The 27,248-nt window shown below is 36.0% G+C and overlaps 2 protein-coding genes across 5 annotated transcripts in view; both read right to left on the bottom strand.

Moving 5' to 3' along the window:
- Positions 1 to 5,542, bottom strand: part of mtus2a (microtubule associated tumor suppressor candidate 2a) — a 73,481-nt gene extending 67,939 nt beyond the window's left edge. For 2 of the 3 annotated variants that reach the window (XM_059539504.1, XM_059539505.1), the window contains exon 1: positions 4,920 to 5,261. The gene's annotated coding sequence lies outside the window, so the exon portion shown is untranslated. Of the gene's footprint in view, positions 1 to 4,919 lie in introns of all 3 variants that reach the window. The other variant, XR_009427549.1, reaches the window with a different exon arrangement.
- Positions 5,543 to 7,183: 1,641 nt separating this feature from the next.
- On the bottom strand, positions 7,184 to 27,248 carry LOC132127584 (high affinity cationic amino acid transporter 1-like). 2 transcript variants are annotated; one of them, XM_059539506.1, is made up of 12 exons: positions 26,965 to 27,248; positions 18,300 to 18,785; positions 17,898 to 18,056; positions 17,505 to 17,673; positions 16,830 to 16,963; positions 14,720 to 14,942; positions 11,361 to 11,500; positions 9,510 to 9,612; positions 9,215 to 9,420; positions 8,969 to 9,120; positions 8,004 to 8,112; positions 7,184 to 7,800 (listed from the first exon to the last, which is right to left on the bottom strand). In XM_059539506.1, exons 2-12 carry the CDS (start codon positions 18,670 to 18,672, stop codon positions 7,616 to 7,618), a joined length of 1,953 nt encoding a protein of 650 aa, XP_059395489.1. In that variant the 5' UTR covers positions 18,673 to 18,785; positions 26,965 to 27,248; the 3' UTR covers positions 7,184 to 7,615. The 2 variants fall into 2 exon arrangements, with proteins under 2 accessions (XP_059395489.1, XP_059395490.1); XM_059539507.1 differs by lacking the exon at positions 11,361 to 11,500 and adding an exon at positions 10,926 to 11,062 and having other exon boundaries at positions 26,965 to 27,241.

Here is a 27,248-nt window from a genome sequence, read left to right as displayed (position 1 = left end):
ATTTGTGTCCTACTAAAAGTAAAATAATACGGGTTCAAAATAACATGACGGTGGGAATATAACCCAAAAATAAATAAATAAGTTTGGGATGAACCATCCCTTTAAGGCCATCTGTGATGGTGAAATCATGTGAAAGAGAGAGAGAGAGAGGAAGATTGAGATTCTTATAAATACTTCAGGGCTTTGGAGAGTAAGAAACCATAGGGTGGTGCTACTGTGAGGTGAACGAGGGGTAACTTGCTCCTCAGGGGGTAAAAAAAATGTTCCATAACCCTGAACGGACCTGCTGTTTCATGTAATAAAACAGATTTCCAGCTCTGACTAAGTTCATTCTCCACGCGGCGCTAGAAGAACGTGTTGTATGGAAGTAAACAGGAGTGAGCGGCTGGGTTAACGGTTTGACTCTGTGGGCGAAATAAAATCTGTGAGTTCTAGTCTCAAAACATGCAACTGAGCTATCAAGGTCACTGTGGAGGGAGGAAGAGAGGTGAGCCGTGGGTTGCCATTACCGAAGCGCCCCTGGGAAAATACCGGAAGCTTTCAGTCGGCACTTATCGGCTAGTCTCAATTTTCTTTTGAAAAGACAATGGATAATACCTTCAGTGAGAAATGACTAGAAAATAAGAAATGAGATACATGAATCTGAATCTATGAAAAGGCTTAAACAAACAAAGCACTCTTGATTTATAGATTATACACAAAACACCTGTGTAAACACAACATACATTATACTCATAAGCACATACTCTAGTCAACTGACAACAAACATAATGCTATATATGCTACATAATTATCAATGTTGAATATACAAGTCCCCATAATGGGTATTAGAATGTTTAAGTGACTCTAACTCTCAAAGTTATAATTTCTCCAGTCCTGCCCACTCATTGGGACAGTTTTGGAGACTACAGAGCGGTTCTCTGCATCGGTTCTTGCCAGGGTTTTATAGATGAAAGGCTATGTGAGATTCTGCAGAGAGAAACAGAGAAGGTCCCAAGCTCTTGAAATCACTCCCTTTTGCATTTATTTTATTTCATCTCCAGTCCTTAATGACACATCACATGCAAATGAGAGCGTGGTGTCTGGAAGCGCATTCTGTAGGAGTCATTTTTCACTGTTTCCCAAATAAACAGAATGTAAAAGTCAAGCGAGCCAGTATCGCTGTTGGCAACGCAATGCACCAAATTGGTTTACAAACCACTAAGATTTTTAAGCTTCATTTTTGCAGAATTCTCAATATTTTGACATTTTTTTTTAATTGCTTTGTATTAGGGCCTTTCCTGTAAATTTTCTAAGGTCAGAAAACTTTGACCATAATATATATATTTTTTCTATTAGACTTTTGTTTGTTTGTACAGATTGCATATCTAGAAAAGTCATCAAGATTTGAACAAAAACAAAACTGGTCCAAAAATGAAAAATGTAGCGTCAACATAGGCTAATGCTAATTAGGCTAATGTAATTAAATTAAAGCAGTTGAGATATTCTCTCACACGCACTGCCAGTAAAAGTACATCTTTGACAATTTGATTACAAAAATTGTGCATTATGAAATGACAAAGCAGTATTTCTGAGGAATTCACAGAAATAAAAGCTAACGTTTCTACTAAACAGTTAATTCCAAAGTAGCTAAACATTGGCGGATGTATTCCCAGCAGACACAGGACGTCAACAAAACATCAAGTTGACGCTGGACATTATGTTGAACAGACGTTGCATTTTGGTTGAGAATAAAAAAAAATTGGGTTGACGTCAGTATTTTACGCCAATCTGACGTTGACTTAACGTTGGATTTTGGATACACAAACTAAAACCAACAAATATCAATGTCAGCTGACATCGATATTGGGCATCAATTTAACATTGACATTAGACATTGAATTGACATTTAAGTTTGGTCACCCGACTCATAATGAATATCAATGTCTTATGACGCTGTTATCAGTAAGCTCTATGGCTGAACAAGCAGCTAGATAATAAACAGCTCTTTTAATAACCAACATGTGATGATAGAGTATTGTTAAAACAGAACTAGAGAGTAATGCTAGCAATGATAGCAGAAGGAAACACAAATAAAGTGCTAATGTTTCAGACACCACTTCCTCCTGTTCTCAAGGACATCTATCATCTCATGTGATGACATTAAGAAATCAATCCCAAGAAAAACGGCAACACTACAGCGATATTTGATTCTAGTCTTCCTGGTTGACTTTGCGTGACAAAAGCAGAGCTCAAATCGTGCATGTTTGGCCATACTAAATAAATTAAAAGCATGGTTGGAACCCATACAGCAGCGGAAGGGGGAAAAAGATTGATCCAGTTGAAAGATCAGAGCAGGCTGAGAGCTGGCAGATGAAGACAGGCTGAGGAGACAGAGAACAGGGCACTTTACAAGACCGCTCTGCAGGGGACGGGGGATTTAGGACAGGTAAAATGTGGAAAGTGCGATGTTCTCAGCAGGCTAGAACTACTCTTAATCTGTGATCCACATCTGGAGGGCAAGGAATAGAAGTGCTACTGTGTTACCGGAGGATTTCTAGAGGTAGAGTGATGGAATCAAGTTGGTGGCAGGAAAAACATCCCGGCAGAGCCGTTTTCCAGAGGTAACAGACAGGTCACGCTCACAAGCTGGTTAGACTCAAAGCTTAATATGTCAATAATCACTGGTTTCAAATTTCACTGGACAACTGGAAGAAGTCTCACTTGGATTCTCGTCCATCCTACATTGACTGACAAGTGGATCACAATTCTGGTTCGGGGAAAAAGCCTTTATAATCCTTATCGACAATTGGAATAACTCTTATAAACACCTCATTGTACCTATCCACCCATCTCCCCTTTCAAACCTCCTTCACCTGATCAACACGTCTAGCAACCCCTTGAGACAGACTGCAGCTTTTATCAGATGTGTTTTTGTGATGCTGTAACCTTTACAGGGTTCTTCACACGTTCCCTACCCCCCTACTTCTCTATTTTTGACATGACCCCGGTCTATAAACTACAAAAAAATAAAAATAAAAAAATAAAAACACATAAAAATGGATCAAAGGGGTTAGGGTAAGTAAAACTTCATTATACAAAACCATTTATTCCTATAGGAGCGGTTGCTGGGATGCGCCGATCGTCAAGTTCATTTCCAGGCTAAGTAAATCAGTTCTAAGCTGTGCCGGAGGCTCTGCCTTCCTCTGATACATCCCAGAGAGAGAGCAGCTCTCAAAGACCAGATCTAGACCACTTTAGAGGGATGTTTACATCTTTATCTCATCATATTTAAGCATATATCGAACCCTGCTAGACCATAACACCAGTCTTAAGTAGCACAGGTATATGTGTAGCAATAGCCAACAATACATTGTATGGTCCAAAATTATAGATTTTTCTTTTTATTTGCTAAAATCATTAGGATATTAAATATCACCTCATTTTTGATTAGTAATATGCATTGCTAAGGACTTCATTTGGACAACTTTAAAGGTTATTTGTTATATATATATATATATATACAGTACAGACCAAAAGTTTGGAAACATTACTATTTTTAATGTTTTTGAAAGACGTTTCTTCTGCACATCAAGCCTGCATTTATTTGATCAAAATACAGAATTTTTTTTAATATTGTGATATATTATTACAATTTAAAATAATTGTTTTTACATTTAGTATACTTTAAATTATCATTTATTTCTGTGATGCAAAGAAGAATTTTTAGGATCATTATCACATGATCCTTTAGAAATCATTCTAATATGATGATTCATTATCAAAGTTGGAAACAGTTCTGCTGCTTAATATTTTTTCAGAACATGTGATACTTTTTTAGGATACTTTGATGAATAAAAAAAAAAAGAAGCTATGTTTTTAAAATATAAATATTTGGTAATAACAATATACAATACTGGTCAGTAACTTGGGGTCAGTCTTTTTTTTTTATAAAATCAATACTTTTATTCAGCAAGGATGTGTTAAATTGATAAAAAGTGATAGTATTATTAGAATATATATATTATTAGAATTTTTATTTTTATTTTGAATAAATGCAGTTCTTTTTAACCTTTTATTCATCAAATATATTAGACAGCAGAACTGTTTCCAACACTCATAATAAATCAGAATATTAGAATGATTTCTAAATGATCATGTGATAGACTGGATGTTACATGTGACACTGAAGGCTGGAGTAATGATGCTGAAAATTCAGCTTTGCATCACAGGAATAAATTATTTTTTTAAAAGTATATTCAAATAGAAAACTATTATTTTAAGTTGTAATAATATTTCACAATATTACTGTTTTTTCTGTATTTTTGATCAAATAAATGCAGGCTTGATGAACAGAAGAAACTTCTTTCAAAAACATTAAAAATAGTAATGTTTCCAAACTTTTGGTCTGTACTGTATATATATATAAATTATTTTTTTATGTTTTGCACCCTCAGATTCCAGATTTTCAAATAGCTGTATCTCTGCCAAATATTTTCATATCCTAATAAACCATACATCAATGGAACGATTATTTATTCAGGTTTTCCGCTGAATCTATCTATCTATCTATCTATCTATCTATCTATCTATCTATCTAAGCTGAGAAGAGCTACATTGAAATCACAACTAATATGGAAAATCACAGCAGCATTTGTCTAGTCTATTAAGTTATTTCATAACATTTTAAAATATTTATAAACGTGTCTATAAATAATACAAAATGCACATACATATTGAAAAGTTGGTGTAAAAAGTCAACCTTTTATCTGCCATCACATGACTTTTTTTATGTTTAGCAAGTTAATGTCCTTGAACAGCAAAGGCAGCACTAGATCGGAATAGACGGTCTATTCGTATCAAAACACTCGTGCATGTATATGTTTCTCCAGAACAAGTCACAAAAGCCCGTAACATTAACTCCGTGTATAAACACTCACCTTTGAGAATCACAGGTTCAGTCTGCCCTCCTTCAGCCCGCTCTCTCCCACAGCAGACCCGCTGACTGAACGAGCTCGCTCTGAGCGAAGCATCTCTCTTCTGCTCACTGCTCACCTCTCTCTCTCTCTCTCTCTGATCCGGGATGCTGCGGTTGCTGTGTGGTACCTGTTAACGCTGACCCCTGTCGGCCACTGCGGTGAACTGCAATCACAGTACACTTGCGTGACACGCCGTCACCAAGCGGCAACAAAGAACGATTCACAAAACACGGGGTTTTGAAGTAATGCGTTTTAAAATGTAACATTGATTAATTGAACTAAATGTAATTTATTTTAAATAATCAACATTATAAAACATAAATTCCAAAATGAATTTTATTTACAGCATCAAGTAGGTATACAGTAATTTACTATACTGAATGCGCCAAAATTTGAAATTTGAAATGGTCCAAAAATGAACACACAAAATGACAAAAACAAAATACTTAAACACATTTTAATTGCTTTTTTTTCTCTTTTCTTTTTTTGTAATATTGGGTATATCTTAGATCATCTGGCTGTTATTTTTACTTGCCTCATTAACAAATGTATTATTTATATTATTTAGTAATGTGTTATGCAACTGTTTAAGCAGCTGAACATTTATAAAAATATATTATGTATCTTATTTCATTCTAAATTTTAACAGACACGTTTCAAGAGTTTAAAACAGCCATGTGAAAATTTATTCATGTTCAAACAACAACTCGGCCACAATCACAAATAAGATAACATTTTAATCTACTAAAACCTTTATAACCAAAAATGTGACCAAGGCCTCTGCACATTACTGTTTTGAGCATTAAAAAGAGCATTATTTCGTCATTTACAAATCACTTAGCCTAATTCATGGAATATAAACAAAGAAAGCTAGAATATTAATTGAGCAGTATCTAGCCTGCATCAGTTTATTGCTTCAGCAGGTTAGAATATATGAAGAAGTTTAACTAGAACATATAAATATATATATTCTTAATAGAAATTCATAATGTACATTCTAGACTAAATCCTCCTGAGGTCAGATTGGATGATGTTTAAAACATCTGCATGGTTATCACAGATGGCAATCATGCTCCTGAAAAAAAAAACAGTCTATGATGCACAAAGAAGTATTTATATTTAATTCTGAACATTTGTGATGCCCATTATGCAATAATGACAAGTTTTTAACATTTAACATAGCCAAGATTATACTCATCAGCTTTCCTACCTCTATATTATCATCAATTTATGATGCCGATAACTCAAAGGCCATTATCAGAAGACAAAAAAAGCAATATTTGACTAATAAAATCAAACTTTGAGTAGTTTAAGTACAGACCTACACTACTATTTAAATGTTTAGGGATTTAAAACATATTTGATTATTATTATTATTATTATTATTAATAATAATATATGTATGCATTAATTTAATCAAAAGTGTTTATAATGTGACAATAAGAATTATATTTCAAATTAATGCTATTCCATTTAAAAATCTATTAATCAAATCACCCTGAAAAAAAAAAAAAGCTAAACAGGTGTTTTGTACACTGGTAATGTAAGAAGGATTTCTGAAGAATGGTGCACTGGCTGCTGAAAATTCAGCTTTGCCATCACAGAAATAACTTACATTTTATAATATATTAAAACAGAAACAGTTATTTTGAATTGCAATAATATTTGACAGTATTAGTGTTTTGCTATATTAAATAAATGAAGCCTTAGTGAAAATAAGGAAGATCTTTTACTCTTTTTCTATTATTCGAATCTTTGGTAGAATACCTAGACATGATTTCAAAACTCTTTAGACTCATTTTTAATTGGTAAAATATTTTTACTGACATAAAGACAATGGTGTATCACAATGATTAATGTCCGAACACTTTAAATGACCTAAACATACCCCTATTTATCAACTCCTCTCGAAATATCCAAAAAAAAAAAAAAAAAAAAAAGCCTGCTAATGCAACATTAAGAAGCAAAGAAGAGGCAGACTCCATCTGCATAAAGGACACAGTAGCCAGCACTGTGACAGATAAAAGCAACTAACCCCGGTGACTGCCCTCCCACACCACCAGGTGGCAGTACTATCTGAAGGTCTAATCTAGGTAGACCAGCAAAAACCTATAAAATTCCAGATCCGGGCAGTTCAAACCAGCCAGAAAAGGTTTCTACAAATTCAGCAGAAAAGCCAAGCACGATTTGATTTCTTCCTTTGTAAAGGCATGTTCAGATAAGTAAAACCCTAAACACTGACATCCAAGATTTAGATCAAGCAACTCTGATTTCGTTTCAATTGCAATAGTAAGACAAAAGGCACAAGTTCGGTCAGATCATACGATAAAAGCAGCTGTCAACTTTAAATACTGCAGCTCACAGATACCTACATTGATTTTTTTTTTACTCTACAGCCACCCAGTAAAAGGTCCTGTGCCTGTTTTGGTTTCTTCAAGATTTCTAAAGTAGGAAACGAAAGAGTTGTGAGAATACTCAAATACTTCCACCCATGTAGTGTGCACTTAAAGCTCTTAGACTTCTTGACAAGGAAGTGATATTGTTAAATGGGTCATAGAGCTCCATCTGATTCGATTTCAACGGCCTGTGCTCCTCACAACCTCCCGGAGGTGTGCTATCATGTAAAGTTTGAGTAAATAATGTAACACTGTTCCATATTAGAGATCTCCGTCCACATCACCCCGTGATCCGTTACAGAGGAAAGCCTCCTTTTCCGGGGTCACACTGTCCCTGTTTAGGCTGCGGCTGGGTTTGTACACACTCAGTTCCTCGTCCATACTGGAATGGGCCAGTGTGGCTTCAGTGCTGTGCCAGATTCCATAGCCAAAGTAGATTACGAGTCCTGGAGAAAACAGAGGGATAATGGAACCAATTATTGACCGCATACGTGCCAAGTGCTTTTAGGGAGCCCCACCAGAGGACATTTGTAATTGTCAAATTCCTGAAAGCCTTTATTTGATCTTTACAAGTAGCAAAACTTGTTTACGAGTGGCTGGACCATATTTCAAAGGTTTTTTGAGGCTCGTGCTGGAGAATGTGCTGTACCTATAGACATCCAGATGGCGAATCGGATCCAGGTTCCCCTGTCCAGCTGCATCATCAGGTACACGTTGACAAACATGCTGACCACTGGGATGAATGGAAGTAAAGGAACCTGTCAAAAAACAACTATTATTAAAATATGCTTGAGTGCAGGGGCATTCCCCTCTGAGGAGGCAAGGGAGGCAGTTTCCTCCTCAAAAAATGGGTGACAAAATAATCGATATTACAAACATAGATCGCAAATATTACTAAATGTGATATTAAAAGTATAAAAGTCACTCGTTTTAATAAAGAAACACTGTCCAACAGCGACACCTGCAGGTAAAGTTACAGCAGAGGCTTGCCTCTCTTCAGCCCATAGACTCACAACAGAGACCCCTTAGCACACTGTGGGTTTAGAGGGGGGTAATAAAGTGGTGGAACTGTGATGTCATTTTGTAGGCAAAAAAACGGAAGCAGGTTAGCATTTTAGCTCTTCCAGTTCCATCGTCCCAGAATACAGTTTATGTGCATATTTATATGTTTGTCCCAACAGCCAAAAATACATTGCACGGGTCAAAGTAATCAATTTTCTTGATTTTTATGCCAAACAATCATTAGGATATTAATTAAAGATCATGTTCCATGAAGACATTTTATAAACTTCCTAAATATCCTACCTTAAATATATCAAAACTAGATTTTTTTGCACCCTCAGATTCCAGATTTTCAAATAGACTTATCGCACAATATATGTACATGACCTCAATTTTTGGTGACACAATATATCAGCCGTTTAGTTTTTGCATTCTACTTGCGCCTGTTTCTTTTGCAGCTTCTCATACATAACGTGGTGTAGTCATGAAGTGCTAGTTCAAATTTAAAAAATGCTTCTACAAAAAAAAATGTAATCTGCAGATATGGCCTTATTTAGGGATCTGTGCCTTTGTGCATATAGAGGACTAACCTTTAGCATTATGAGGACTAACCTTAAAAGAGAGCTTGGTTTTACTCTGTGGTTGTTTCCAGATGATAAAAGTGACAATGACAGACATGCTGAACAAGACACCGAGAGCGACAATATTCCACATTGCACTTCCGCCCAGGACGGCCATCAGACTGAAACTGAAGATCAGCAGTCCTGGAAAAGAAGCAGTTTAGATGAACAACTAAATAAAGTAATAAAGCACAAAAAAACAGGATCTGTCTAAATCTGGTATCACATTGTTTCATACCAAGCAGGCTCACACAGACGTTAACAGCGAAGCCTGAGAGGTTGGAGGGTTCAGTGATGTCAGGGAAGATCAGGGTTTTGAAGCTGAAACGCTCTTCTATGCCAGGAAGAATCCCCATGCTGGGTGTACTTATGGTCTCACTCATTTCCATCTCTTCCTGTGTGTTGGCCATGTGATATGTTTGAGAAAACTGCTCGGGCTGGTACCTGTAGATTACCATGTCACATTTTTAAATATACAGCCTAATTGTAATGACAAATAATTAAATGCATTAAATTCACATGCATCTGCCAACCTTAGTACTAGAACACAGGCAGCGACCAGTGTGTAGGCCAAAAGAGTTCCTATAGACATCAGATCAACCAAGTCCTTCAGGTCAAACAGGAAAGCCATAATTGCTGCATAGGAATGGAAAGGATCGATTTATGGTCATCTCTTTTGATGATAGGATGATAGGATTGAAAGCTATAAATTGTATGTAATAGTATTTAGGCCAGCATTACTGGTCCATAAACATGATTCCCTCAAAATGCTCCTATGGAATCTTTTTGTGTCTTGTTTATCAGTTAACATTGAACAATGATTTTTTCAACAACTTTTTTTTTTTTTGCAATCAAAAGATACTATATTCATGGATTATCAGTTGTTACAAAACTTTTATCGACATGTTTCAAAGCCCATTTGTAATATTAAATAGATATGAACATTTGTAAAATTTAAAAAGGCACTTTCCACAAATAGGGTATAAAACAATACCACAGTTAACCTTATGGCATAAAGTGGGGTTTAGAAAAATGTTATCAATTAACAACAATAATAATAATAGTTGTTTTAGTGTAACTAATTTAGTGTTCAATGTTATTTTTATACTTCCTTTTCCATAAAAACCAAAAAAAAAAAAAAGGAAATAATATCACTACACTGAGACTATTTAAACAAATCAAAATGACCTGTATTTAATTCCTAAGAATACTTTTTTTGCCAATAATAAAGATGTCTGAAATAATCCGTCTCTGTCATCATAGATAATTTTCACATAAATTGTAGGGAGTGAAAATGGATCATTTAAACTGCCCTTATGCATGCAAGCATTTGATTCATGGGTTAAAAGCAAAAAAGTTACTAATGCCATGTTATCTAGAGGTTACTATTATATATATATATATATATTGTGTGTGTATATATATATATATATATATATATATATATATCTATATATATATTGTGTGTATATCTATATATATATTGTGTGTATATATATATATATATATATATATATATTTTGTGTGTATTTTATTGAATTCATAAAAAAAGTGTTGTTATACGTACCCTATTCATGGAAAGTGCTAAAAGCATATGCAATCTTTCAATGCATGAAACAGAAATACAGAAAACTATTCACAATGTCAACAAACTCTTTAGTATGGTAAAACTGACGTCATGGTATCACGTCATGTTTGCACAATAAAACAAATAATTCCAACACAGTAAAGTCAGTTTTACAAGTTTCTATTTCAAGAAACTACTGGAATCATTTGGAGAATAAGGAAAACAAAAAAGCCCTACAAATTACATGTAACTGCTATGTGTTTCATAAACATTGAGTTTCCAACTACATCCCTATAGATATGAACAGGCTGATGTTTCTAACAGCAACAAAAGCAGCCACTGGAGCTGAACCCTCCAATCCCACAATGCCCTCTGCTCTTACCAGCAATGACCCCCGAGGCAAGAGTGGACACGACGGGCGTCTTCTTCTCGCTCACTCGTGCCAGAAATGAGAAGAGCAGACCGTCCCGGGCCATGGCAAAGATTATACGTGGGAGGGGAAACAAGGACCCCAAGAGACTTAAAATGGGATGATCAAATAAAAGAAGAGAGCAGAAAAGAAACACATAAGCCAACTGGGCAGCTGCCAGAGGTGGCGTCAAAGGCAGAAAGGGAATAAATCCAGTTTATTTACGAAGAAAACAGTTAAACGGATCCCGTTGTAGCTGTCGGAGAAAGGCTGTGCTGCTCAGCCCTTTCCAGCTATAGGTTCAGTGCTGCGAAAACGTAAATCCATGCAACATGCTCGGTGTACGGATGCGCGATACTTCCAACGTAACGCGACGTCAGTAGATTAGTAGCATTAAAATTCGCTCACCTGCGACAAAGCCTGCTGTTATAGTGGCGTGAATGGGAGTTTTTGTTCTCTTGTTGATCCCAGTCATGAATTTGAAGAGCAGGCCATCGTCAGCCATGGCCCAGATGACACGGGGCATGGGGAACATGGCACCAAGCAGGCTGCCGCGAGAGATGGAGAAAACAAACCATGCCATGCAAAAAAGAGACACAGACATAGTGCATTCATACACTGCTGTGGTGTTATTATAAGAGAGAAACATGCCACAAACAGGGCACCACCCCCACCAATCAGAAGTGATATTAGACCATCCAGAGAAAAAGAAAGATTAATTGCAAGAGCATAAGGATCAATCTCATGGCATTCATTTTTAATTATTCAAAGGATGATTTTAAAGGTGAAGCATGTAATTTCCAAAGTAGAGTACTTGTGGTAACAAGTGGCATTGCAAAAATAATGATTGTTTCCATATGCATCTACCACCCCTTCCACCTCAGGTGACCACATAAACAAACAGAGAAATGTTTTGAAAGTTCCACAAAGCCACAGCGTTTGCTCTTCAGGGAAATCAGCCTACAAATACTTCAAAACACTTCTAATTTAATAGGCTGGTGTTACACAACGTCTGGGATTTAGGTAAACAGGGCTTTATCAGTTCAGGCTCATTCACACCAAAATCGACAACTATAAAAACGACTATAATGATAACTATACTAGTGTACAAACCAAAGCACAATAACATTCCGTTTATTATAAGTGCGCGCTACAGTTTTGTTGTGTGTCGCTCTAAAAGAGTGCTTTTAAGTTGAGTGGATTCTGATTGGCTGTTAATATTTTTATCGTTCATCAGCTGAAAAAAAAAAACTTTTTCAAAGTGTTTCCTAAACTATTGTTCCTCTGTGTCATTAACGTTATAGTTGTGGTATGGCCTTCCCTATTCTCATAGAAGTACAAAGATAATTAAAAGGTTATAAATAAATGTTTATTATTTAAATGATTATTAAACTCTCAAAATTATTAAATATGACAAAACAAAATGCTATGACTACAATTTTTATTTGCAGCGTTTAGTAGCATGTAAACCAGAGATCTATTAGAAGATCTTTGTATTTCACGTTTTTAAAATGTATTTATTGTAGGGTTGTCAAACAATGAGAAGGTTCTGGCTGCAGACTTGCGCTTGCACTCTCAGACTTGCACTCTCAGACACTTGTGCTTCCGCTAGCGACGTCACTTGCAGTGTATATTTTTTTATTTTTTTCTATTTATTGATAACTTTTTGTTTGAATCTCTCAACATTTTACAACAGTAGCCAGGTGGTGAAGACAAGAAAAAAGAAACTAAATTACAATTTCACTTGTAATCGCCACTTGCACTCTCCGCTACCTGTGACGTCATTTTAAAAGGATCAACTCCATACGGCAGCTCAGGCAAGCAGACGAGTACATAACGTAGTGCGTTAAATTGTACATTAAACGTTTTCCTCCTATAGAAAATCATTATAAATAAAACACATAATGTAGCTTAATGGACAAAGACAGTGGTATAAACGAGTTGTAGACAGTTTATTCTATATGGAAAAATGCTTAACGTGAAACTTTGCGTGTTGCGTTTATTCTTGGCTCACGTGCTTGCCTGTACATATAAGTTATGTATTTTAATAATGTAGAGAAGCATATAGAGTTTTTATCATCTTAGTCCATTATGCCACATTTTGCGGTATGTGAGGAAAATACGATATATATTTTCATTAAAATAATGAATTGTATATTTAATTTGATATTTTAATAGCATCTTAATACATTAAGCCATGTTAAGTGTTTATGTTTTTCTACGGGAGGAAAACGCTTAATGAGAGACTTTGCGCAAGCGTTCATATTCTGATGTTCTGGCCACGGATTTGCCGGTCTTGTCTTTTTCTTGCAGGACCCTGTACGTTATAGTACTAAATAATTTTTAATCGTTTAATCACCACCACAGCGTCTTGTCTCCATTGGCAACATGCATGATTTGTGTTGATTGCAAGTGTCGCAGGTAGCGCGACGAGAGTGCAAGTGGCGATTGCAAGTGACATTGTAATTTAAGTTTGTTTTTTCTTGTCTTCACCACCTGACTACTGTTGTAAAATGTTGAGAGATTCAAACAAAAAGTTATCAATAAATAGAACAAAATAAAAAAATAAAGACTGCAAGTGATGTCACGGAAGAGCAATGGTCTGAGAATGCAAGTGCAAGTCTGCAGCCAGACCCTTCTCCAAACAGTGTGTGCTGTGCGCATATATATATATATATATATATATATATATATATATATATATATATATATATATATATATATATATATATATATATATATATATACACACACACACACACACATACATTTATATTTTTAAAAATATATATGTATATATAATTTATATTATAAATAAATATTTCATATATAAATATAATGCTTTTCTTAAATATATTATTTATATCACATGGGTCAAACAATCTGTTTGTGTCTAAATCAGCGTCAGTTCTCAACAATAATAAGCTGCAAAGTGGACCAGACTTTATGCCGATGGTCAAAAGTAGGTAGATATTTGAAGACAAAAATTACACAATTCACTTTGGATGGATTCCAAAACAGTATTTAATACTGAAAATACTGCACTAACTGGAAACCAAAAAGAAAAATGGCAATAAATCTACTTTAAACTCTGCAGCTACCGACGTTATCATTAGTGACTCAGAAGTTAGGCGGGTTGTTAGAAGGATAAGAGGTTTAAAACTTGGACAGATCATGCAAAAGAAATTTGCATTTGATAGATTACACACAATTCATACTTCACAGTACATGAACATTTCTGAGCAACAACATCTGGTGTGTATGCATGTAGGTCATTACTATAAGACTAATTACTGCCTGACTTACGGATAGAAAAAATGCGGCATAGAGCCTTACTCCCACTCATGGCCTGAACTGAGTGTTGCATAACTGAGAAACAGGATTCATAACTCGGCACACCAAATTTCCCTTCGTATTTTTAGCAAGGGGCTCATATGAGCTGCCTCAGATAAATATACACACACACACACTATCAGGCAATCCAGTCCCAGATTGCACTCTCTCAACCTCCCTAGGGTTGTCTGAGTTCACTTAGTAAAATTGAAAGATTGGGTTGGTCAACTTCCAAAAGGTTGTGCTATCAAAATGACGGAGGTCTTTTAAACTGCAACCAGGCTTGCGGGTAATTACATCCATTCATTTCAAGGAACATGGGTAATTATTCATTTCAAGTACAATTTTGTGCTCTACCATGCAGGGTCAGTTTACTCTAGACTGGGCTGTAGTGTGTGTTAAAACAATCCCTCACTGGATGGATCAGTGCTTACCTGGTGGACAGGGCGCAAAGGGAGCCTACCGCCACAGCGTACGTGGCTCCTTCCCAACCGACATACTTAAAGGCCGCGGGAAGAGGGCTGTTCTTATCCAGCATGTAATATGGCATCATCAATGTGAGGGCGGCCGATACACAAAAGTACGCTACAAAACAGATAAGGAGGGAGGAGACGATGCCAATGGGAATGGCTCTCTGGGGGTTCTTCACCTCCTCACCTGTGATTTGAAACAAGATATTGTGTTTTCATTAAACAGAAATGGTAAAAGGTTGCAGGCTGGACTCAAACCTGCATTGTCCACTTAAGAAACTAAGCTCAACATGGTAGCACAATTGCTGTGTCACAGCATAAATAACCTTGGCAAACCAAAAGAGGCCACAAATAGACCTACGCATATACAATCAAATGACAAGTTCTCAGACATTTTTTTTTTCCTAAGGAACATTAATGTAACAAGATACCAGTTTATTTTCAGCTCTTTACATTATTGATTTGTGGGTATTTAATTTTGTCCCATCCGATCCCATGACATGACTGATCCTTTTTGTTTGAAATAGAAAACCGATTGTTGGTTGTCTTTTAATTAGTGACTCTAAGAATACTATGGATGTTTCCAAGTAAGATAAAATAAAAAAATAAAAAAAGTTATTGTAAGATAGTTTTAGAAAAAGCAACAAAATATTGATATATAGATCTTAAAATAAAATTGTCATTACAAGGAATATAGTCACAATTATATATATTTTTCATCAGAATATTATCATCATCAAAATCTGAGATAGGTTTCCCTAAAATTCAGAATATGAACATGCACAAAATAATTTGTATTTTTTGCAAAAAAAAAAAAAAAAGCAACATGCTTAAAGGATCATGAAAAATATTTGTTTTGTTGCGATATTAAATGTTCCTTCATCAAGAATGAATTAAACTGATCAAAAGTGATAGTAAAGACATTTATATAGTTACAAAAGATTGCTGTTGCAAAAATGCTGTTCTTTTGAACTATTTATTCAAAAGACATCCAGAAAAACAGTTTCCACATTAAATATTAAAGTTTCAATTTGTTCAGTACTGTTCAATACTCAACTGCAATACTCTTCAAAATTTGAACACTTATGATAATAAGACATATGTTTTGCATCAAATCAGCATATTAGAATGATTTCTGAAGAATCATGTCACACTGAAGACTGGAATAATTTTGCTTTGCCATCACAGGAATAAATAACATTTAAAAATAAAATAAAACTAAAAATATTTGTGTTTGTAATGTGTTTTTGATCAGACAAATGCAGCCTTGGTGAGAACAAGCCTTTTTTTCAAAGATTTCAGAAAGTGTTACAACCGTTTGAACAGTAACCGACTTCAACCGTTTGACCGTTTCAACCATCAGTAGTGTACAATATTATTGACATTCATTCAACTACAGTACATTTAATCTTGCCATTAAATCAGTTAAAGGCACTCTCCATGTGAAATCCGTCCTTTTATGATGCCTCAGAGTAGGAAAATGACTCAGCTACTGCACTGAGTAGTGCAAGCATGTTTGCTTTTGGCAAAAGTTCCTGCAGTTTGACCTTGTGCAGAACACTACATAAAACAGAGGAGTAGTGTGTTCATGCCAGCAGTGCCAGAGAGCACAGGAACATGGCTATATTACCATTCCTGACCAGCATGTGGATGAGGAGGGGTTACTGAATGTGAACCACAGCTACAGGGAGAGACAAGAGACGAGTCTAGACAAACCCAGAAACACTCTAGCCAATCAAATGCAAGGGAATGTGGGGGAGTGAGCCGCCATAAAAGAGGGGGGCCAGAGGCAAACCATAAGCAGAGATCCACTGAGAATATCCATGCAATACTATTATAAGCATAAAGGAAACTCTAAATAACTTTGACCATAACGACATGAACGCAAGCCAAATATGTAGGTAGAATAATAGCCTCACTGTTGTACCAATCTAACACATACAAAACAGGCTTCTTGCACAATTTGCTCTCACTAACCTCATGTTTGTGGACATGCATCATATATTTGAGCTTTATTTTGTGCTTCCTATAGATTAAACATGAGATTTAAGAGCACTTTAGAGTCTTTAGTTACCTGTAGTTGCGATACAGTCGAACCCAACAAAGGCGTAAAAGCAGGTAGCGGCCCCTGATAAGACCCCTGTGAAGCCGAAAGGCATGAACCCACCTTCACCCAGAATCTCTTCTGTTGGCAGGGGCTGTGTGGCACTGCTCAAAGAGAGTAATGTTAAACATGCCAAACAGCAAAAGTATAAAATATACCGAAGCCTACTATCATTATTATTATTTTTCTGTCTCAGTTTTGTGAGGTAACACTGAAAAAGCTTATATATATAACTTGTTTTCTAATGGAAACTTTTGAAGAAAAAAAAAGTCAATATATAAAGTCTATTTAAAAGTTTGCAGCAAGTAAGGTTTCTTTTTAAAATAATAATAATAATTGTGTTCAGCAAGGACCCATTAAATTGATCAAAAGTGATGTTAAAGATGTTTATAATGTAAAAGATCTCTATTTCAAATAAATGCTGTTTTATTCATCAAAGGATCCTGAAAAAATGTAAACTCAAATGAGAAACTGTTTTAAATGTGATGTCACACTTAAGACTAGAGATTGGCTGGTGAGCATAAGAGACTTGTTAAAAAAGTAAAAATCTTACTAACCCCAAACTTTTCAGTGGCATACAATGTTGTGGCATACTTGAAAACATATACCAAGATACATTTCCAAATGTAGTAAAACATGACTCACTTAATGGTGGAATTGGTTCCATTAAGAATCTCATCAGGGTCCAGGTGCCAGTTCTTCAGTGTACCTTTGACCAGTCCAGATACAACCATGAACAACAGCACCAAGATGTTGATGCAGGTGAACACTTTGGTGACCATGGCTGACTCCTTCACCCCGAAGGCCAGAAGGCCTATAGCAAACAAAACGTAGTTCAAAACACTACAGAACAAAGTCAACACAGACATCCACTAAATATTTACATTCAACAGCTTGCATTTTCAGAATGAATGAGTGTGTTTTACAATCACGGTTTAGAAATAAATATTTAAATTTATATTCATAACACTGTGCGACACTCTAGGGCTCTCAATTTTAATTGGTCAGTCACGGCTCCCTATGTAACTATAGTTTTACCTGTGAGAGTGAGGATGATGAATACAGAAAACATATCTGGGTACTCCGCCAGAATGCCCGGAGCATTCATAGACATGTATTGTCGACAAAAATGTTCAATTTGTTTTCCAATCAGCTCATCAAATGTGGCACTCCAAGCTCTGGCAACACTTGATGTACCTGAAAAGGTTTTCCATATTGAGGATCATTATATAACAAGGAAAGAAAAACATAAGGAAATGGGAAAATCTACACTATGGGGTCCCATCTAATGCTTGGTTACCCATTTCCCCAAAATATCTTATTTCGTGTTTAATAGAAGACAGTAAGTCATACAGGTTTGGAAACACTTGAGTGTGAGTAAATGATGACAGTTTTCATTTTTGGGTGAACCATCCCATGTAATTTTCTGCGTTAACTCACCTATAACGTATGAAAGTATAAGGTTCCAGCCAGTTATAAAGGCCCATAGCTCCCCTACAGTCACATAGCTGTACAGGTACGCTGAGCCCGTTTTTGGCACTCTTGCCCCAAACTCTGCATAACAGAGGCCCGCGAGCACTGAGGCCAGGGCTGCGATGAGGAACGACAGCACGATGGCCGGTCCTGCGTTTTCTCGGGCCACGGCTCCAGCGAGGACATACACCCCAGCTCCCAAGGTGCTGCCCACACCAAGAGCCACCAGGTCAAAGGTGTTCAGACATCGGGAGAGTCGCGACTCCTCCGAGTTGCAGTTGACAACCTTCACTCTCAGCAGCTGTTTCCCGAAACGCAGAAGCTTTTTCAAAACCATCATTGATTTGATATGACGACAGCTTCTTTTTGTGCCTCGTTTTTTAATGTTTCTGCTTCACCCACCAATGCAGATGATTCACAATGCTTGGAATCTTGTTCAGATGTGTTGTTTACCTTCAGGAAAAAATAAATAAATTAACTTGAGAAAGTGGCAATGGTAGTTTGTCAAATGTATGATGTCAAATGATGACAACCATATTGGTATTTTTTACATGGGTAAAATGTCACATTTTAATAATATTGATAAACTGCTATCATTAAAAGTATAATAAAACCAAAAAGTACAGCCAAATAATGATTAAATGTAGTTGGAAACCAAACCAAAAAAAAAGAAAAAAAAGCAATGACGGGCCCAAGCCCAGGCGGCACCAGAGAAAGTTTTTAATTGAAAATATTGTTCACCTAAAAAATGTAACAAAGCAGTGTGTACATTCTTCAAAATTTACTTTTGCTTCTTAAAAGAAAGGTCATAGGGATATAGAGTGAATAAATTTGACTTTCTATTTTCTCAAGAAATCATGTTTTACTTTATTACTACACTTTATTTCCAGATATGAACAAAAATGCTACGTACAGCAATCATGTGTGGTGGTTAATGTGGTTACCCCTTCCCAGATTAACCAAAGTAACTGGGTATTTTCCAGATATTTTCCACCAAATATGTGTGTTTAAAAACTGCAAACATCTCCTTTTTTAAAGTTCCAGAACACGAACCAGCACATGTGATGAGAATATAGCTGTCCTGTGATTTACAGACATAAAAACGTGCAGAGCACTGACCCATTTTCACTTAAACTTCATGCCAAACAATAAAAACAAACCCAGTACATATCTGATGACACTGCAAGAGAACTCCTACAAGAGAACTTTTAAACCATAACCAAACTTCCTGAATGAAAAGCACATTGCGATTCCCAAAGGCCAAGTGTCAAAATGTACTGTACTATACGTACAAATGGGCGGCAGCTTTCCAGACAATAAGTTCATACAGCTGCGCTGTCTCCAGTTTAAGTCCTGCACTCTTTTCCCAAGTGTTGAGTAACATAGAGAGAAATCCATAAAATGTGACTGGTGGCAGAGCTGGAGAGGCCCCCCGGGGCATAATCTATCATACTCACACAAACTGACATGTGTTACGTAACCAAGAGTGGAACTTAATGGCAAAAATACATGTAATTGCAAAAGAACAACTAGGATCTGTGTTTGTAAGCTCTGTGAGAACAGCCTGTTCTGAGATTTGCAAGTGAATGTAAATGAACCTCTCTGTGCACGAAGCAACTATCACACTATAAATGTGAAGCAGTAAATTTGATCATTTTCTCACAAACAACAGTCATAAAAGAATTAAAAAAATAAAAAACCTTTAGAGAGTAAAGAACTAAAAGTCGTCACACTATTAATTTTTTTCAGCAACATGAAAGAAGCCACCTTTTTCCAAGCTAATGTGTTTATAGCTGAAAAACGCAGTTTTTTAGATATTTTATTGCAATGGACCAATGAAAATCAATAACTCATCTCTTATACCTAGCATTGGGATGCATGAATGACTGTAGTGAAACTGTTCAAAAGCTGCTCCGCTTAAGGTTGTAGCTGGTTTAAGCTGGTTAACCAGCTGGTCAGTCAGCCTAAACCAGTATAATAGACCTGCCTCAAGTGTGGGGTTAAAACTAGAAAACCAGTTAAGGCTGATTTAAGCCATTTTTAACAGGGTAATTGAGATTATTTTTGCTAAAATATTTATTACTGAGAATAAAACAAAATAAAATAGCTTATAGTTACCAAATATAGTCAGCTAGGTATTCTTAGAAACACGTCGCGTTGCTAATCACTTTTTCTTTAAATAGTAGCTTGACTGTAATTTATCTACTTGTAATTATGTGTAACTTTTATCTTGAGAGGCTCCGGTTTCAAAGTATGTTCCTCAACACAGAGTATGAGTCTTTAAATTAATCTACTGTGAAGCATGACCTAGTTTTCTTTCTTTAAATTGGAGCTAAACAGCAAAGGGGACATAAGAAGTCACTTCCTGTCATGCCACACTGAAATGGAAAGTTCCACAGACGTAGAGGTGGCGACCTTTTCTTTTTCTCCCAGGGTGCTTCAGGGGCTATCGGATGTCTTGGATCTCAGAAACGGGGAACCAGGTTAGCAGAGTCACTCGAGCAGTACTGCACCTTTAACTGTTGTCATTTAAATCACGCAAGCATGGCATGAGGGCCTGACTGGAACAAACCTGTTGCTGAAACAGCAAGCACAAACTTTAGCCAGATTTCTCACATCTAAACAACGGAAGTTCATTAAAATGAGATTAGTAGTGTAACTGAGAAAAGACAACCAGAGTTCAGACTTAAAGCTGTGCACGAGACAGAATCAGTCAAACTTGTCAATTTTTTTCTTTTCTTTCTTCTTAAATGTGCACAATTATTTTCTGATCAGGTTTTAGCAACTGGTATGAGCATGTGCTGCAAAAGAAGCCTCAGACTGTAAATGAACTCATGAATTTGTTTAAACATGAAAATATATACATAAATATTTCTATACACGTCTGTGTGTGTTTTAATTGTTATATGTAAAACTAAAAATGTATATAAGGATAAAATATAAATATGAATACAATATTTAGGAGAAAGTATTTAAAATATATACTTAGAGTACTTGACGAATTAATAACATTATAATATTGTATATAATGCTTATGCTATATATATATAATGCATTTGCTCAATTAATACAAGATACAATTAATTGTATAATACCAATATATTAAGGCTATATATTATTAATACTTATCTTACTTAATACTTATAATACTTAATACTTACAACATCGTCAGTGCAGTTAAAACTTTCAATCAATTTCAAATCAAGTTTTGTAAAGATACACTTTCACTTTTTTTTGAATCAGTGCCCAAGCCCAAGCACACGCTGTTCCTGAGGGTATGTTGTCCAGTTGCCTCATTCAGATATCCCAGCATTCCCTGAGTGAGCTGGTCTAAACTGCTCTACTGGTGTGACATCAGACATGTTGAAAGGTCTGCCTCTATGCCATGCTGTAGGAATGCTGAAAGACCACAAATGCTATGAAGGTATTTTGGAAGAGATTTATACGATTTGAACACCACAACTATAAACAATTTATGTTACAGATTACAGTTATCATTCCAAACCCCTAAAACCTTTGTTTATCTTCGAAACACAAATAAAGATATTTTTTATAGATTCTTAGAGCTCTCTGATCCATCCATAGACAGCAAGGATACTATTACTATCAGAAACATATACAGCAAGGACATCAGTAAAATAGTCCATGTGACATCAGGTGTTCAACCATCATTTTATGAAGCTACAAAAATTATTTTTGTTTACATTCAGTAGAAAATGCGCATATGTTGAACATAAACAACGCTGATTACGTTCTGGGGTACAATCCAAAATGGCAGAAGATGGTAACAAAATGGCTCTAAGATTTCATAAAAAAAATCTTAATTTGTGTTCCGAAGATGAACGAAGGTATGCGAGTATGACAGAATTTCCATTTTTGAGTAACTAACTAACCCTTTAATTATCCAAGGAAACTAATTCTTAAAGGGTTACTCAACGCCAAAAAATGACATTTTTGTCAATCACTTAGCATGTTGTTCCAAACCCGTAAAAGCTTTAATCTTATCGTTTTATAACATTACGGTTGAATCACTGATGGGAGATGGACTATTCTGACGATGTCTTTCATACTTTTCTGGACCTTTACAGTGTAATTTACTTGGCAGTCAATGGGACAGTCTCAGGCATCCTGGTTTTCATCCAAAATATCTTAAATTGTGTTCCAAAGACAAACAAAGTTTTTACAGGTTTGGAACGACATGGGGGTAAGTGATTAATGACAAAATTTTAATTTTGGGGGGGGGGGGGGGGGGAGTATTCCTTTCATTTTACTTAACAAATTCTTAATCTTTTATTTCTGCCATTGATTTCAAGAGAAACATCTGAGACAAAATTCTAATTTGAATAAAACACAACCAAGATCCCCATTAACATTATAATTTAAGTGATACTTTTCTTCTTGAACTGCATCATCCACATGACAGTCATGTGTGTTTGCAGCACACAGTCTGCAGCAAACAGAATGGAAAATCATATCTAAAATAAATCCTGAAAGCTTCATCTCACAGCAGGGTTGGGTAAGGTTAACGGTGCCATCGATTGACATTCCAGGTCAGTCAGAACCGGCGAGGTGATCATAGACACGCACATGCAATTTATCGGGTTAAATTAAGCAGGTGGGTTGAGCAGGGGTGTGTTGCCTGGGCACCAATCAGTAGACAACTTTCTATTATGGTGTTCAACGTGCAGCGCAGAGCTGTGAAATTTTGGCCTTGGGACGCTTGTGTGTTTTTAGTTCGTTTTTAACCACATCAGTAATTCAAGTCTCAAGTTAAAAGTCTCATCAGTGCGTGAACAGAAAATCTTAAACTAGATTACTGTATTATCTACAGGATCCTACACTAACATCAATATGGCCTTGAATACTGATGTCACAAACGTTTAGTGTATCATAACAACCACGAGTCCTTTCTAGAAACAACGTGATAGGAAACAGGGTCAAGGGCACAGTTTCGATCTAAAAAACAGAGTCATGTTTTGTTGACGTGTTTTTGCCAACATCTATCCAATCATATGAATGTGTTTAGAGTGGGCACAATGTACCTGGCACCATCCGACTACCCTTTGCCTAGAAACTTGTGACTGTGATTTCATGTTGGAATGTATGTGACAAACATTCTTAAGTTTTGGTTTTTGGCAGGAATGTCTAAAACCTCATTTAGGACATGCTTGCAGCCAGCTGACGGTCTGACAATACTCCATCTATCTGACCTCTCGAAGAAAACGAAAACAAGTTCAGTTATGAACATATCCACAAGCGTGTCAAGATACCACAAGACTCTTTCACCTGAGTAACTCAATATTATAAGAAAACATGCTTTTTAAATGGATGCAAGTAGGTTTGCAGGACCCAGTTTATACCTGACCAGGAAGTATATCTTAACGTTTTATGCCTTAGTTGTTTATACTGGCAACATGAAGAAGCTTTACTCAACGGTTTAAAACAATTAAATCAGTGTGTCTTCCTCCAGTTAAAGATGCACGATAATTTCAAAAGGACGATACACATGAGACAGGAGGGTAGCCAAAGTGGACACAGTCTCAGCTTTCTGTCATTGGGAGCAAAGCCAGTTTTCCATCGGTGACACTGTATCGACCTTCTCACTAAAGAGACATGCAAGGTACTTTAAATCATAGGTCGAAGAGGACAGACACAAAAATAAAAAAATTGCATTAAATAATTAGACTTTTGCGCTAATAATCATAGCACAAATACCAGCCGTTATGACATTTTTTTTTGTCAAACTTTCTCTTATTCGGCTATGTTTACTTTTCAGTCATGTTAATGACTAGATTTAACAATGACAAAATCAAAATGGTTTATGGAATAAATGAAGGTTTAAGTGAAATCGTTTAGTAATTACATAAATGGCAAAGTGAATTATTTAAAAAAATAAAAAATAAATGGCTAATTCATTGTACCTTGTAAATTTTAAGGAAATTAATGCATGCACTATTTATGATTAATCAAAAATTGGATGATGGTACTAATTTTGACTGCCTGGGGGTCTCAAAAATAAGAGCCCCTCTATTGTGCAACACCCAAAACCAAATTACTAAATCTGATATAGAGGAACAGTGCTTGAATGTGTGCCAGTGTCTGTCAGCACAAGCTCACATAAATGAAGAAATAATGAATGTTATTTGTTCCTGGTCCCTCCTCAGCAATAACAACATCTGATCACCTTATTGCAATGCTTTATACAAAACATTCATTTGCGTAAATGCAATTTTATTTATTGTATTTGTGGTTCAGATCTTGAAACTGCGGTATCATTTCTTGCAATTTAGACACTGTATTTGCGTCAAAGGGGTGCCTCTGAGAATTTTAATCTATTTCAGATGAATGCCTTTTCCACAGATATATCAGTCTAACATCAACATTGACATAAATGTTGACAATCTAATGGTTAGTTTACAACCATTTCTTATGCATTTTAATGCCTCTAATGGATCTAAAGTTACACATGCTTCCTGACAGACATTCTAATTGGCTGATGGCGAGTTAATCATTCACATTCATTTTTAATTACATCTCTGGGACTCAACCTGCAACTTTTATGACAGCAGCCCAGGTTCTAAACCACTAGGCCACCACTCAGAGATGTGTTGAGGCTTGTTTTAGCATGTCTCTTATGTGGGGTGTCAGGTAGCATGTTATGCATTAAGGATGTAGATTAGATGCATGTGACCCAATTATAAGAAACATGCAAAATAACACAACAAAGACCTGCAGGATGAACTTCCTACTGTATCCTGCTATTTTTATTATGATACAGTAAATCGCATGAAATAAAATTCTTTTTTTTTCTGATTTACAATTCTAGGTGTTATGTTCGACTTCACATTGCGCCATCACAAAAAAAAGTATTTCCATAATATTATAAGGGTCAACAACACTAAGTTTGGGATTCATTGACAGACACACACCCACATGTGTAAATATTTTAGGGTAGTATCTCTATATATAGCATAAAAAACTATAAATAAAAGTGTAAACGGTCCAAGATCAGAGCAGTTTTGTATGATGTCCTTGACAGCTATATAATATGGAAACATTCTACAGTTAAAAATCATAAAACAAAATTCCTTACAAGCAGCTACAAGAGGATTTACTGAAACAGTAGGAGCATTAAAAGATCTCTTTGTTGCATAAAGCATCTGGTCTGAGGAAGGGACATTTCACATACAGTGACTGTAGTAAATAAAGACCCCCTACTGGCCCCATTCAACAGAAAACGTCTCCTAGTGGCAGCACCTTTGAATTGTTTACATATAAATACAGCTCATGGTGTGGCATGTGTTAGTGAGTGATGATGGAACAAGGTTTTCCATGATTGCAATAAAAACAATAAAACATTTATAATATAATTCAGCATATGTAATCATTTAAAATTATATTATAATCTAATCTAATTTTAGTAATATAATCTAATCTTAATCTAATCTAATATTATTATATCCAGAATACTAAATGATCCATTTGCACATTGGAATATTTTTCTATGCACTTTTTTATCCATTGGACAAGTGTAAATGATGTTCATAGTTTCTGCTTATAGTGTATACACTTATTACATAAACCATCTGTATAGTATGTTCATAGTACACCTATCTGTATATCACGCCGATAGTATTTAAAATCTGTAAATTATGTCCATAGTACTGCCTTGTCTGTATATGTATTGTACATTTGTAACATTGTAGACACTGTATATCCTGTACTTACTGGTTACTGGTCACTTCTGGTTAGATGCTAACTGCATTTCGTTGCCTTGCAATGACAATAAAGTTGAATCTAATCTAATCGAATCGAATATTATTTTCAGCACTGTAAAATTTGGACAACTGAACACACATTCTGATTGTAATAAATAAATTTAGACAAGCTATCGCAACTCTTGTGGCATGAGGTGACGCGGTTCTCTCTTTTAGATCAGTTTAACGTTACTCTTACTAGAAGAAGAGACTCCAGCTTACTTATAAATAGAAAAAGATTTATCTACAGACTATTTAAAATCATTGCATTATTTCACATGTGGCCTAAGATATTTTCTAATGTTTTCTGTTCATTATTTGTATTAAAATGGGATTAAAATTAATTTCTAGTTGATTTAATTTATTTGGTATTTTACTGTTCAGAAGAATATTGCTACGATTTTTTTTAAATGAGTAACTTACATAAAAAAATGTATAAACTGGCAGAAAAAAAGCAGACGAATAAAAAAACGGTCAAAATAATAAATTAACGTTTCCATTAAACGAGCATTTCTCCACATTCATACTGCACGCGCTCGACGCGACTAAACCAGAACGCTCACTAAACAACGAAGTTGCAGGCGAGCGTCAGGCTAAAAAATATTTTAATGTCAGTAGCTACCCCTCTTTTCCCCTGCAGGATAGACCGCATTACAAGGCGGGAGACCCCGTGTGCCCCGTCCCACGTTTTCCTGCCCTGATAACGGAGAGCGCTGCAGTGAACTAAACCACCAGTGCTGGCCGTTCGCGCCAGTTTCACATTGATTGATTTGCAACAATAACCAAAGTATGAGTATATTAACTGATGGACGTTTTGGAAAACGCTGAAGATGGGAAAGCAGCCGGGTTGACTGTAACAAGAATGTTGGTCTTACCTTGCAGCTGGTCTCAGAGCAGAGCGGGTCCTGATGGGCCTAACGTTACTTGTTGTGTTGCAGGCAAACTTTCCTCAGACTGTGTGTGTCCTCCAGCTCAAGCGTCTGTGGTTATGCCGGATGAGTCTCCTGACAGGTGGTGTGTGTGTGTGTGTGTGTGTGGGTGTGGGTTTGGTCATTTGCGATGTGTAAGGTACATGGATCAGGTTACACTGCGGTTTTGTACATGCTCCTCCCGCTGCTGCAGAGAAACCGGCACGCAAAGAGTCAAATTTAGGGTTAAA

Source organism: Carassius carassius, chromosome 45 (genome assembly GCF_963082965.1).
Source record: "Carassius carassius chromosome 45, fCarCar2.1, whole genome shotgun sequence".
Taxonomy (NCBI): Eukaryota; Metazoa; Chordata; class Actinopteri; order Cypriniformes; family Cyprinidae; genus Carassius; species Carassius carassius.
The sequence above is the reverse complement of the archived record's forward strand: the minus strand, read 5'-3'. Positions and strand labels throughout refer to the sequence as shown.